The following is a 14,401-nucleotide window of genomic DNA, read 5'->3' on the forward strand; positions in this document are numbered from 1 at the left end:
CTATATGTCTGGACATACAGTAGATGGACCTGAAGCAAGCACGCTGAGAAATGCTTCTCGTATATAGGACCAGTATGTGCCAGGCATATTAAGTGTATTTGTTATTTCCTTCCAAGATACTTTTTTTTATCATCTTTTGGCAGACTGTCTGAGGTGCAGCAGATAACTTTTGTTGTTTGACAGACTGCACCTCTGTTTTCTCAAGGGAGAAATTACATTTTAGAAGCTTTTCTTCCACGACACTGTAAAGGCTACAAAGGGTGTAAGTCACTGGTTCTCAAAGTGGGGTCCGGGGACCCCGACGGGTAATTGAGGGAGTTCCAGGGGGTCTGTAACTCAGACTGGACCATTTTGGCTCCCTTACTGTAAATGCAAACTGCAATGTTAAATTAACAGTGATTTTACAATATAAATTGGGGTCCCAGAGATAGAAATGCCATTAAATCGGGGTCCGTAGCCTAATGCATGTGAAACTAGGGGTCCATGAAATTAATATGTTTCGGAATCCCTGCTAGAGCTGTAAAAATGTTCTCTTATGGATGTCCCTGGCATATATTTTCAAATGGGGGTCCTTCTTTGACAGTTTGAATATTTGGATCTGATATGTAGTGAAGTAAAAGTATTGGAAATTGGTAAGACACAGGCGTAAATGGTGCATAGCGCCTTTATCCAAGGCGCTTTACATAGATTGTGCATTACATTCACCCATTCACACACACATTCATACACCGATGGCGGCGGAAACCATGCAAGGCACCAACCAGCACATCAGGAGCAATTAGGGGTTCAGTGTCTTGCTCAAGGACACTTCGACACTAACTCTGGGGGAGCCCGGGTTCGAACTGGCAACCACTCTACCCCTGAGCCACCACAACACAAACACCACAACAATGCAACTCAATGAGTTGCATTGTTGCATTGTTGTGGTTTACCTTAAAACAAAAACATTTTGTTCCAACCCGACCCTTTGGTGTGGTTTGGGCTTAAGACACATGTGTTGCTGGTTAAAACTCACCTGTGGCTTCCCTGTGAGGTTAGGTCGTTAGGGTTTGGGGTAGGGTGTCAGACTAATGCCTGTCGGACTGTTAGTACGTCGGAGCAAACACATGCACCGCCACTTTTACAGTTCAGAGGAAATGTCATTATGCCAGGAAAGTTATTCCAAACCATCCAGTGAAAAAAGCAAAACAAAATTGTAGCAGATATCCTAATGCTAAGAAAGCTGCATTGGGAAACACTATTATGTATACGGTATGATCATGTATGGCAGGCTACTCTTGTAATTCAGTTGTCAAACACAAAGCAATAGTTTGCTGAAAATGAGTGAATGTTTACTTACAAAAAAGTCAACTCTTATACTGATATACCGCTGTCCTGCGGTTTTGCCAACCATTCCTTTCATATAGTTTCAAAGGTTTTCTCCAGGGTATAAAGACATAACCAGCAGTCCAAAACAAAACATCAGATTTTTCCAGTGGTAAGGGAATAAATAACGATGTGCTACGGGGGTTTGAGTGCACAAGAGATCAAGTCAGAATGTACTGTATAATGAATTCAAACTGACAAGACATGTTTGCAGTAGACGCAGGGAGTCTGTGTTTTCGAGGGATGTACTTCTAACAAGTACTATATAGTCGAAGGAGAAACGAAGAGTTTAGGTCGGTGGGAGAAAGCTTTAGTGTTAACACAACTCTGGGAATAATTGGTGATTCATTTAGTTTAGAGCGGTGGCATGTATGCTCCACTGAAACGCTATAATAGTAATGGAAATGTCCTGTGAGTCATTACAAAGACACAACTTTTTTGCGAAATGACATAGTATCTCAAAATAATGACTTAGTATTTGCACGTTTTCCTTGGACAATTGTTTTTAATTTGTTTGTGTGTGTGTTTAATGTTCATGCTGTGCAGCACTTTTGTCTGCCTCGTGTTGCTTTTAAATGTGCTTCATGAATAAAATGGACTTGAATTGAGTATCTCAAAATAATAGACTTGGTTTCCCGTTGTTTTTCGTTATTACTTGGGTTCCTTCCACCCCTAACTTTGTGTATTCTCATTTGAATTGCATTGGTTATTTACTATAAAGCTGTATATATGCTGTTACGTTATGTGAAATAAAGGACTCCTATACGGTATGTGTCAGAGCAGATGCTACTTTGGAAACCAGTATACAGTATGGTGGGGTTGTGCCTGCCAGCCTACAGGCATTTGTAATCTACTCACGACACATACTGTGTACAGTTATTCTTGCCTGTTATGGTGATCCCCTTGACTGACTTCTCACGGATTGGATTTGTACATTTCCAACACCAGGGAGATTCACATGCTCCGGAACAAATGACAATGTCTGCAACTCTGGTATAGGCTATGTATGCTCAGCTCAGAATAATTGATTGAATGCTCAAAATCACATTTTTCCGGCGTGGTGCAGAATGGTCCGCCTAGCCATGACCTAGAACAGGGTTTGTCTGTATTATGTGTACTGTATGTCTGTCCTAACACAAGTATACCGATCAACAGTATGGGTGCATACAGTGAACAACATAACTGCTCTCACACTGCTACTGTACACTGCATGCATACAGTGAAGGCCAAGCTATGTAGGCCAGTGGTTCCCAAAGTGGGGTCCGGGGACCCCTAGGGGTCCTTGAGGGAGTTCCAGGGGGTCCCCAGCTAAATGATAGTTTGGAACCAAATGGACCTTTATGGGTCTGTAACTCTGAGAGTGTACAAATGGAACCAAATGGACCCTAATTGGTTGGTCCATTTGTACACAGAGTTAAATTAACATTGATTTTACAATATACATTGGGGGTCCCAGAGATAGAAATGCCATTAAATAGAGTCCATAGACTAATGCATGTCAAACTAGGGGTCCTTGAAATTAAACGGGTTGAGAATCACTGCTAGAGCCGTTACAAATATTCTATTATGGGGGTCCCTGGCATAGCTTTTCAAATGGGGTCCGTGGGCTAATAAATGTTATTTTGGGGGTCCTTGACATGAAAAAGTTTGGGAATCACAGCTTTAGGCAATGTTTTGCTCAAGGTAGCACTTTACGTAGCATTGGTGCTGAATCTGATATGTGTAGGTTTGATAAGCCAATGTAAAAAGAGATTATGAAAAGTAATTCTCCCACTACAATAAGACTGAAATATTTCAATTTGCTATTAGAATAAGATGTAGACTATGTAATGTACGTTCAAGACAGTTACCGTGGTCAGATAACTGCTTATTACGGTACTTGAGCTATCTGAAAGCCTTTTCAGTTGCACAGGGTAGCCGCATGCCATTATTAGATAAGATTCGGACTTTTCTTTCTTTTTATTTTTTTAATCACTGATCGCCTATCAGAATTGCAGAGTTCTATTCGCTGTATGGATTTCTTCTTCTTTCTGCACACACCCCTTTACCCCTGATATCAATGTCCTCAAGGCTTTATTCAATTTAATTTCCATATAGTTTGACAAAAAAGCATACTGCATTTCCTCATCTCCCTCCCTTAAAGGAAGTGTATTTTTATTGTTTCCTTGTTCTTTGTTGTTTTTCATCAGATGAACAATTACATTCATCGGAAAACAAAAGAAAACCAATATAATAGCGCATCTAGTCTAGTAATAATGCACTCAAACTGACTTGTCAGTCAATGGTGATGACAATAGTATACCACTGTCTTTTTTTATTAATATACATGTATTTCGTGATAACAGACACATTTTACTTACGGATACTATAAGTCTAAAATTAATTGCCACTGCACGTGTCATGATCAACTGACATAATTTAACATTCTAGTCCAAGTTCAGAAACAAACAGACAAAAGGCAACATATTGTCACCAAACCAAATGACGTCATGCACCATTTCACCACCAAATGTTTAAAAAAAAAAGTATGGCAGTTCAACTGGTTTTTTACACTGTGCAACACAGACACACCCCATTAAAACTAATCGCACGACTATGTAAATAAAAGAAAACGAAAAAACAAACTACAAGTACAACCTCAGGCTCAGGGCAAATTGCTAAAATGCCTACTCCACAACCTTCTCGATGAGCCGAACAGGAAAAGAAAACATCCATTTGTGGTCACTCAAACATGCAACTCAAACTCATCCCGCCGTCCATGCAAAGGTCCATTCACAGAGAAGCAGCAGCGGTCTGTGTCTATCCATCGTTTGTGGCACACACTGAGGACCACAAGCCTGCATTCTTTAATGGAGTACTACCATTGTCCCAAGCTTCTGTTGGGCCGGCGTCAGGGCTTTGTCTCCCTGTGGCAACTGGAAAAGTGTTCCGATGTTGGCCGTTGGCTCGAGGCTAGGGGGAAGGGGGTGTCTTCAGAGAATTGCAGGAGCCTCCCTGGCTTATGCCTCCGGTCCCCTGGTACTGTGGAGGAAGAGGCCAATACAGAGAATGTCAAGCAGGATTGTTCCACACAGCACAGACCAGCTTTTCCCCTCACTGTATATGTTTCTTTTCCCTTTTTACCTCCATTATGATGAATTCCTGTACTGTTCTTTGTCTATATAGAAGTGTCTATTTGTACGTCTCTAAATGTTTTGATGAATTGAACATGGTGGACCCTGTTGTAAACAAGTGTAATGCTTAATTGGGTCGTCCACTCACAGTTAACAGCCTTTGTATTGAGTTTGTGCTTGAAATGTACTGTAATTCTGCAAACTGTTAATACAATTTTCAATCAATCAATCAAAGCTCACACTCTTGGTTAAGGTCAAGCAAAGTTTGCCCGACTTGACAATGTAGCATAACAAGCGTGCCTACAATATCTCTTGTGTGCTTGTAGATATCAAAATACTTAAAAAAAAAAAATCATATATTTGAAAACTTCTGAAATTTGACTTTTTGCATAACGAGTACGTTTAAGATACCAATACATTTCTACTTTTACTCAAGTACATTTTGAATTCTGGTCTTCTACTTGTAACAGAGTATTTGTATTTCTATATTGCAGTATTGATACTTTACGTTTTCCACCACTGCTGAATTCCAAAGTATGCATACTTTATTTACTTAACAACAACCTGTACCATGACGATGTGCTCTCAATGAATCTTGTAATTATTTCCTGGCTGTTTTGTGTGTGTTGTTCAAGTGGGTAACTAAAAATGCATGGAAACAATAGACCAAATGTTAATTAATTTGCCCCGTCAGAATTTAATCAACTTTCACAATGACAATGAAAAGTTAATCGCCTACTAGACAAAAAGAAAAGAAAAGCAGCATTCCCAGCCTACACAAAGGGTGCGTTTGGATTTACCCACACACCCAGAATGTGCTCAGTTTTTTTTGTCGTAGAGCGCGGTGTGGATTATTTACACGACCAGTTAAAACAACACACCTTCCTGTATTGAGTTATAAGACTGTTAAAGCAGGAAAAGGCGCACACCAGTGTTGGTGAGGTGCTGGCCTAAGGCAGTAAATAAGTAAAAAGTGAGAAAAGGCCGCACACACGTAGCCACGATTCTGTATATTTATTGAGAAGAATCCAATGTTTCGCCTTCTTCAGGGATTGAGTTATAAGACTACCGTAGCAGTGGTTCTCAAAGTGGGGTTCAGGGACCCCCAGGGGTCCTTGGGGGGGGGGGGGGGGGGGGGGTTTCCCAGTAAAATGAGGAACAGTTTAATTTCACCAGACGTTAGTCCAGAGAGAATGGAGTGCTCGAGACACCGCAGTGACACACTCACACTGGACAACCCCGACTTCTGAGTAAGGTCAGTAAGTGTGGTCACTCAGCAGCACACCCACGGTGGAGCGCAGTCGATTTTGGAATGACAATGCACTGAGTGCACCGAATAAACTAGAGTTGTCCCCATACCATTTTTTTCAGACCGAGTACGAGTACAAGTACTTATTTTTTAGTACTCGCCGATACCGAGTACCGATATACGAGTACTTTAATTTTGTTGAGTAACTACTTATTTTACCCCCTTTTTCTCATAGATGCAGATAGATCTACACTTTATTGTCATTTATGCTTGTAGATCGGCTGTTTTAGACGATTCCCTGCAGTGTTGGGTCAGACTTGCGCCCGTTGCATTCGTTCAGCCTAGTGTCAATTGGATGATTTATTGGTAATCGGGTCAAAGTATCGGGGCCGGTTCAGAGTACTGAGTATGAGTACTTGAGGGTGGAATTGGCCCGAGTAAGTATCGGTATCTGAACAACTCTAGAATAAACAAACGACAAGAGGGCAAACCAGTGTGCCCATAGTTGGCCATGGAAGTCTATAGAGACAACACTTTGATGTAAACATAACATTTTAGATCCCTTTACAGAGTTGAAATCTATGAGATTTTATTTTAAAGACATCTTTTAGTTTGTTCATGACAAAATGAATGATTGGATCGGGGGCAGAAAAGGTGTAATGCATTTCTTGTATATCAAAGGTTTACATTGACATTATTACACAAAATCACACTACAAAAACAAACAGAATAAGACATACAATAAGACAAAAAAACAAACAACAAAACAAACGTGCAACAATGCATATTTAGCCTTGTTTTATTTGCTTCATGCAGAAGAGACGTTTTCCTATTTTAAGGGACTTTGGCAGGAGGCTTGTGAACAATTTTGTCACAAATGTCTTGAGACAAAGTAAACAATAAATAGTCCCATTATGCAGCAAGTGCCCTTCTACACAATGAAAATGGTCTACTGATTCTCCCTTTGTCTTAGTCTTCACCGCTCACTCTGACTAGAACTTAATTGCCTTTTCCTTTTTCCTTTCCATTCTCACCACACACTAACCCCCCTGCACCCCCCGCCCCTGCTCTCTCTCTCTCTCTCTCTCTCTCTCTCTCTCTCTCTCTCTCTCTCTCTCTCTCTCTCAGCCAGCACAGACCTTTAAAATAAACACGATAAACCAATTATTCCAGGCTGAGTGCACAGGTCAAGACCATCCTTCACCTCCTAGCATGCCCCCATCTGATCTCTCTCTCTCTCTCTCTCTCTCTCTCTCTCTCTCTCTCTCTCTCTCTCTCTCTCTCTCTCTCTCTCTCTCTCTCTCTCTCGACTGCCTATCCTCACTCTCCCTTACCCACTGTCTCTACAGCCCAACACTTAACCATTCATTCCCCTGCCCTATCCATCCATCAGTGAGTTTGTAGAGATATTATAATTCAAGAGATTACGTTGTTTTGTCTTGTCTTTATCATTTCATGAAAATGGGCCTCAACTGATTACACAGATTCAGTTCAATCAAGTGCAATGCGGAATGTGGCCTGCATTGGTGATTATTTGTAGAAGGCAGCTGCCATTATTTCTAAATGTTTTTTTTGTGGCTTTCGCCTTTATTTTATATTTGTATGGAGGGACAGACAGTAGGCTGACAGGAAATGGGGAGAGAGATGCAGGGAAGACATGCAGTAAAGGCCGTCGGGATCGGGAGTCGAACCCGCGGCACACTGCCAGACTGGATTACCAGCCAAGGTGCCTGGACCACTGAGCCATGGCCCAGGCCAGCTGCCATTATTTCAGTGTAATTCATCAACTTTACCAAGACAAACTACTCGTATTTATGTAAAAACATACGTGTTAACACATACAATCTGTGGTAACGGGCTGTTTCTGTATGACTGCAAACTTTCAAACTCAGGCATCTGCTGTTTCGACAGTGTGAGTGGAATACCGGCATACATTGATTTTAATTCAAACTGAACGTTGCAAATTATTTGCAGTTTACATGCACAGTCATGCAAATACACAATATTGCATGCATGCCACAGAAACGCACACATCACAATATAAATTCCACTCTTCACCTCAACGAGAGGATGCCAGTGGGCGACAGGTTTCCGAGGATATGTGAGCATTTCGTTCCAGTGTTCTCGGCCAAGGCTCTCTGCATCGTTTCCCACTCGACACACACCGATAACCTCATTATGGCCCACACTGTGACGACAGAAGAGAGACAGGAATCTATAGCAAGTCTTAAAACAGTAGAGAAACAGTAGCTACAGTGCAAAATACGAGCGGTTTTGGATGTTATCTCCGTATTTAATGCCGTTAACACCATTAAATTCAGCCACTATGGACATTTCCACATACTGACATTGTTGCCAGCCATTGTCCGACGTGGCATTGGTCACGTTGTCCGAATATTACTAACAGTAATGGCTAAATCTAACCCTAACTGTAACCCTAACCTCCGTCTTAACCGGCCGCACAATTCCCTTAACCTCATATCAGTCTTAACCGGCCATGTAAGTCAAGATGTATTCGCTTCGGTGGCAGTCATTTCACTTCCGTATTTCCTAGGCGCCTGCTCGTGGTAGACAGACAGTATGTGGAAATGTCCATACTTGCTGTATTGAATGGTCTTGATAAGAATAACATACTGTATTGGTGATTATAGGTTGATAACATAGCAGCGGGTGGAGCAAATACTGTCCTAGATTCATATATCTGGAATTCCAATCGTATGCAACTCGATTGGTGCTGAGACATTTGCGCAGCCATCTCGTTATTTGCAGAAAAGTACAATTCTAACATTTTCTGCTGTCGATATCGTTGCCCTATACCTGTCTGGCTCCTTTGCCAAATGGAAATGGCAATCTTATGAAACCGTACTCTTGGTAAATAGTTATTCACAATAACAATGACGGTGTACTGTAACTGATACAATACGTTTCACATTATCTTGACTGCTTTCACATTTCCTGAGATGTGTCCACATATAGCCGGGGGGGGGGGGGGGGGGGCACAGGCCCAAAAGCTCAAGGAATAGGGTTTAACCTGTGATGTCATGCCGTACTTTTTATTTGTGTTTTTTTCTATTCATTTGGTCATTAAGGTCCACATAATGAGAGGTCTGCTCTGCCGGAAACATCGCAAAAAAAAGTTATGGTCATTTTTGTATACACGTACCACACCATATATAACCAATATAAGGCAACATTTTCCAAATTTCATCATGCTTTAATTATAACGCCACCTATCCACTCTACGATCTACAACTCTACGATCCTTGTTTGCTTTCCGGGTTATTCAGGGAGGTGGGGGCTTAATGACCAAATGAATAGAAAAATCACACCCGTGTTAACTGAGTGGTGCAACTCCCCTCTACCCCTGCCTCTCTCTCTCTCTCTCTCTCTCTCTCTCTCTCTCTCTCTCTCTCTCTCTCTCTCTATCTCTCTCTCTCTCTCTCTCTTAGCAGGCAACAGTGCAACACTATCTCTCTCTCTCTGTTTCTGTCTGAGTCTCTCTCACTAGCTGTTGGAATACCCTCTGCCATAACAGGACCGATGGAATTAACGACCTCGGAGGTAGTCTCGCATTAAATGTCATCCATCTTCAACCGCTTATCCGTAGTCGGGTTGCGGGGGGAACAGCTCCACCAGAGAGCTTCCTCCTGGGGGATCCCGAGACGTTCCAAGGCCAGTGAGTCAATGTAATCCCTCCAAACTGCGCCTTGGTCTGCCCCGGGGTCTCCTCCCAGTGGGACGACGGTGCATCGAGGACCCTAGGGAGACGCTCGAGAGGCATCTTAACCAGATGCCCGAACCACCTAAGCTGGCTCCTTTCCAGGCGAAGAAGCAGCGACTCTACTCTGAGTCTCTCTTGCGTGATTGAACTTCACCCTATCTCTAAGGGCCGAAAACCCATTTTGGCCGCTTGTATTCGCAACATTATTCTTTCGGTCCCACACTTCATCACCATAGGTGAGAGTAGGAACGAAGATTGCTCGGTAGACAGAGAGCTGTCATAAAGATATTAATATTCATCATGCTAAATAGCAAGTGGTGCTACATTATAGAGTATACTATGACTTATACAGTATACTGCAGTCACAATTTATGATGAATTCATGATCTGTTCTGTTCTTTGACTATATAGAAGTGTCTATTTGAACGTCTCTAAATGTTTTGATGAATTGAACATGGTGGACCCTCTTGTAAACAAGTGTAATGCTTAATTGGGTCGTCCACTCACAGTTAACAGTCTTTGTATTGAGTTTGTGCTTGAAATGTACTGTAATTCTGCAAACTGTTAATAAATATTTCAATCAAATCAATCAATCAATCAATCAATCAATCAATCAAACGTGAGAGATGCTTACCGGTCATAGTCCATTACTGCAATCTGCAGACTAATCTGTTCACTGCTTTCTGTAGGGACGTCAAAGATGATGGCTTCATTGTAGACTGGATTCAGAGTGTTTCTCTTCGTTGACGTCTTTCTTTTCTTTAGCCTGCGGCCGTCACACATCAGTGAAACCTTGACATACGGATCTGAGGAGGAGAAAGGCTTCATTCTTTTAGGCTTTTGCATGAAGAAAATACAGTAAAAGGGGATATAGTCGTATTATTGTAATGCACAGAACCTTAGTTTTAGCTTACCAGAGGCCCCAGTGATATCCATGGCTTTTAGATTGCGGGCCTTTATCATGGTAATTGTCAGTCTGCCTGCAGTGGGCAGGTAGCAAAGAGAGAACATCAGATCTCCAAGGTCCACGTTATCCTGCAAGAGAACACACATTTAAATGTATTTTAGTTGTGCCCACATTTATAAAAATCTTTGCAAGGGCTGATTATTATTTTTTTTTTCCAGTTGCTTCTGTCCTACACACTCGAAATAATAACGTGTCTCGGAGGTACATGAATCCAAACGAGTTCGGAATGCACACAATCGTAAGCAATGCACATGAATGTATTCACAGTCATCATAGGTCATGTACACTTCCATCTGCCATGCACCAACACTGCAAAGAAATATGGGTACAGGAAGAAGCACCTTCTCCTCCAAATAAATCGACTGCCTGTAATGGAGGAGATTGAGCAAGTATTTGGCAAAGCTGCTTTGCTTTACACTTGGACAGCCTCATAATCCTCAAGCCTGAAGCCCCTGACCAGCAGCCTGTGGACACACTCGCACCCAACACACAACGTTTAAACCACTTTGAGGATTTAAATCTCATTACTTTGGGTAATAGAAAGTACAAGTGTATATACAATCTTTGTGCCTTTCTTCTGTTGAATTGTGGTTCATGATGCAGGATTTATCGAATGAAATACATTCAGTCAACGATGCCGTTCTAAAATGTAAGGGAAATGGGTGGGGTGTTTGTTTTGTCTGTCGTCTGGCATTTGATCCCAGAAATAAGTTTCATGCTGAGTGCTGACTTATCATTGTCCTGTAATGTCATTCATGTCGAATGTCATGTTTCTATGTTCTGTGTGGACCCCAGGAAGATTAGCTGCTGCTATGCACCAGCGATCCTAATAACACTCTAAACTCTAGACTCTGTAGCATATACAACATTATCTTCTTTCAGGGAGCCATCACTTCCAGCATGCAGTTCTAATAATAGACGCTTATGCACTTCAACAGAGAAGTCTTCTGTTCTGTAGCAGAAGAAGCAGAAGCATGATTATCACCTATACTCTGAAAATAACTCCTCTAAGGAGGTGAGACTCTGGCTTTGGCACAGATATATTCGGTGAGGAATTCAAGCAGGCCTGCTGTGGGAAAAGGCTCTTTGACAAACTAAAAAGGAGCTTAGCCGTCTCTAAAACAGGGTTTGTCTTTATCTCTGTCCGTCTCTGCATGTGTCTCTGTGTTTCTGTCGCCACGAAAGTAGACCCAATCACAGCTCATTTCGTGCTGCTACAGTTGGAGGCCACCGATATTGTCCCCTTTTGGTGTTTTAAACAATATGTTATAATTTAGCTATTGAAAAATAGCAGATCTACAAGCTCATAGCGCGCCACTGAGTGGCGCGCTACGAGCTTGTAGGTCTGCTATTTTTGAAAATTCGTAAAAATGTGGCGCAAATCTTTGAATATATATTCTTTCAAAGTGAATGTTTTTAACTCTAAATGGGTTAAGCTCTTAATCAGAGCATGTACTGCTTGTCAGCCATTTATGTTATTAGAAAAGTCTTCCCCGTTGGAGACAGGTTTTTATTTATGCAATTAAGGCATGCCATCCAGGCATGACATAGAAAATATTCCTGGTGGTCCTGATGAATATACTTGTATGTTCATACCACAAACGACGACACAGCTCCGCTCGCGCTGCAAATGCTCTGTGCAAGTATGCATATACAGTGATGCACAAGGCCACGCTCTGTAGCACAGTTAATACAAGGCCATGTGTAGCCATAGAGCACCGAAGTGTGACGGCAATATCGCTAGAGGGTTAGGGTTAGGTACGTCCACGGGTTTGTGTACTTTTTTATTCGTATTATAATCCCCATAGGGATGCTGCAATTTGTAAAAATGGCAAAATATGACTCCTAACATCGTTGAAGTGGGACTCATAAAATGTCCCTGGGACTCATCTAAAAGACCATCCCTGCATCCCGGGACTCATTACATTGAAAACCTATTTACATCACTGACCATGGGCTGTTTACATTCTGACTAATACAGTATTCAATCAAACCCCTACTCTATGTTTTGAACAAGGCCATGATCCAGCTGGAAGACTTATGATTTCACTGTGCCCTGCACAGATTCAAGGCACGGAGGTACCTATTTTCATACGTGCCTTACCCCTTATCCCTGAATTTTACTAGTTTGAAAATCATAGTTCAAATAGCCGATCTACAAGCTCACAACGTGTCGATGTAGAGCAGCTATTTGCAGTATTTTAAAATGTTTTTTTTTTGAGAACTGTGTTTGAGAAATAAACAAATCATCCCGGCGGTTTCACTCATATGCATATGAATTATGAAGAATCAACTGACTGCGAAAACACTAATGTTACTGCTGCTGAATTAGATACTGTAGGCTACGTTTTTTTGCTAGAAACAGACTGTATCAAATATGACTGATTGACTGCCGTGAACGGTACAGAGACACCTCCTTGACAATATCGCCGAGACGGTTTGTTTATTTTTGGACCACAATTCTTATATGAGACGATTTTCAGATCACCCCATAGAGAAAAGCTTCTGTGAAGTGAGTGACTTCGGTGCTCTATTGTTGAAGATATTATGCATTTCACTACGTATACTTATATATGTAAATGTGTACATTTAGAACAGTTTTGAGACTACATTGACAATTTGAATTTCATGCAATCAAATGCAAGCATTGGACTTGCGATGTTATGTTAGTTTCTCTTTTGGTCTCACCACTTAACGCATGGAAACTAGCACTGCGTCTTACGCTGATCTTCAAAGGGAATGTCAGCCCATTGGTTTGATTAAAGCAGTGGTTCCCAAACCTTTTCATGTCAAGGACCCCCAAAATGGTACTCATTAGCCCGCGGACCCCATTTGAAAACATATGCCAGGGACCCCCATGAGAGAAGATTTTTACGGCACTAGCAGTGATTTAAAAACAATTTTCATATCAAGGGCCCCCAGTTTGACCTGCATTATACTACGGACCCCCATTTAATGGCATTTCTATCTCTGGGACCCCCAATTAATATTGTAAAATCAGAGTTCATTTAACTCTGAGAGTACACTCTCTGAGTTACAGACCCATGAGGGTCCATTTGGTTCCTAATTATGATTTAGCTGGGGACCCCCTGGAACTCCCTCAAGGACCCCTAGGGGTCCCCGGACCCCACTTTGGGAACCACTGGATTAAAGTAACGCCCGAACACGCACATGACTAGTTCAGGGCCGTTTTACGCAGAGCGCAAATTACCGCACCCATAATAGCAACATGGAATTGGTCACGCCGCCACGTCGGAAGTTAAGCAATAAGAACTGTCGGTAGTTTAAACACTGGAAAAATAGGGCCCTGGGAGTTTTAGAGGAGAGGTGCACCTTCCAGATATATATGATCTTTTTTACCTGCACCCTGTTACAAATAAAATAAGGGCCTAAATCGTCTGAGCTGCTCCAGTGCTTTCTTGTTCGCATATATATGTCCTGCTCCTGAGATGCACCAGATTGGCCTGCTATAGGCTAGAGGCGCGGCTGGTACTCCCTTCTATATACGATATTCTATATTGCCAGCCGAGAACCTAGTAGACAAGCAAAGAGAGAAAGCAACGGTATTGTTATTTTTGTTTATTCCCTTCATACTAATTGGTTGTTATATCTTCATAATATTGAGCTGTTCATGGTGGCCGTGCCCCCAGCCTGAGACTGCGTGCGTGCATGTGTAGGTGCGTGCGTGCGTGTGGGTGCATGCATGTGGGTGCGTGCATGTGGGTGCATGCGTGCGTGCATGTGGGTGCGTGCGTGCGTGCGTGTGTGCATGTGGGTGCGTGCATGTGGGTGCATGCTTGTGGGTGCGTGCGTGCATGTGGGTGCGTGCGTGCGTGCGTTTGTGTGTTGAATACAGCTGCAGGAAAATTTGGTTCATCCAAAATTGATTATTTTGAATAATGAAATGCTAGTCAATTGTATCATTGCCTGCATGCCACATAGCATGTATAGTTGTGCAAGAAAAGACTGAGTAGTAGGGTAGAAAA

General features: G+C 42.1%; 1 protein-coding gene across 1 annotated transcript in view; it reads right to left on the reverse strand.

Moving 5' to 3' along the window:
• Positions 1–4,305: 4,305 nt before the first annotated feature.
• Positions 4,306–14,401, reverse strand: part of syt9a (synaptotagmin IXa) — a 40,977-nt gene continuing 30,881 nt past the window's right edge. Inside the window, exons 4-7 of the mRNA XM_079496502.1 lie at positions 10,363–10,483; positions 10,083–10,254; positions 7,786–7,915; positions 4,306–4,386 (exon numbers count right to left, since the gene is read on the reverse strand). Of these exons, the coding sequence (XP_079352628.1) occupies positions 4,318–4,386; positions 7,786–7,915; positions 10,083–10,254; positions 10,363–10,483 (492 nt within the window). The 3' untranslated portion in view covers positions 4,306–4,317. The remainder of the gene's footprint in view (positions 4,387–7,785; positions 7,916–10,082; positions 10,255–10,362; positions 10,484–14,401) is intronic.

Source organism: Electrona antarctica (assembly GCF_951216825.1).
Source record: "Electrona antarctica genome assembly, chromosome: 3".
Lineage (NCBI taxonomy): Eukaryota > Metazoa > Chordata > Actinopteri > Myctophiformes > Myctophidae > Electrona > Electrona antarctica.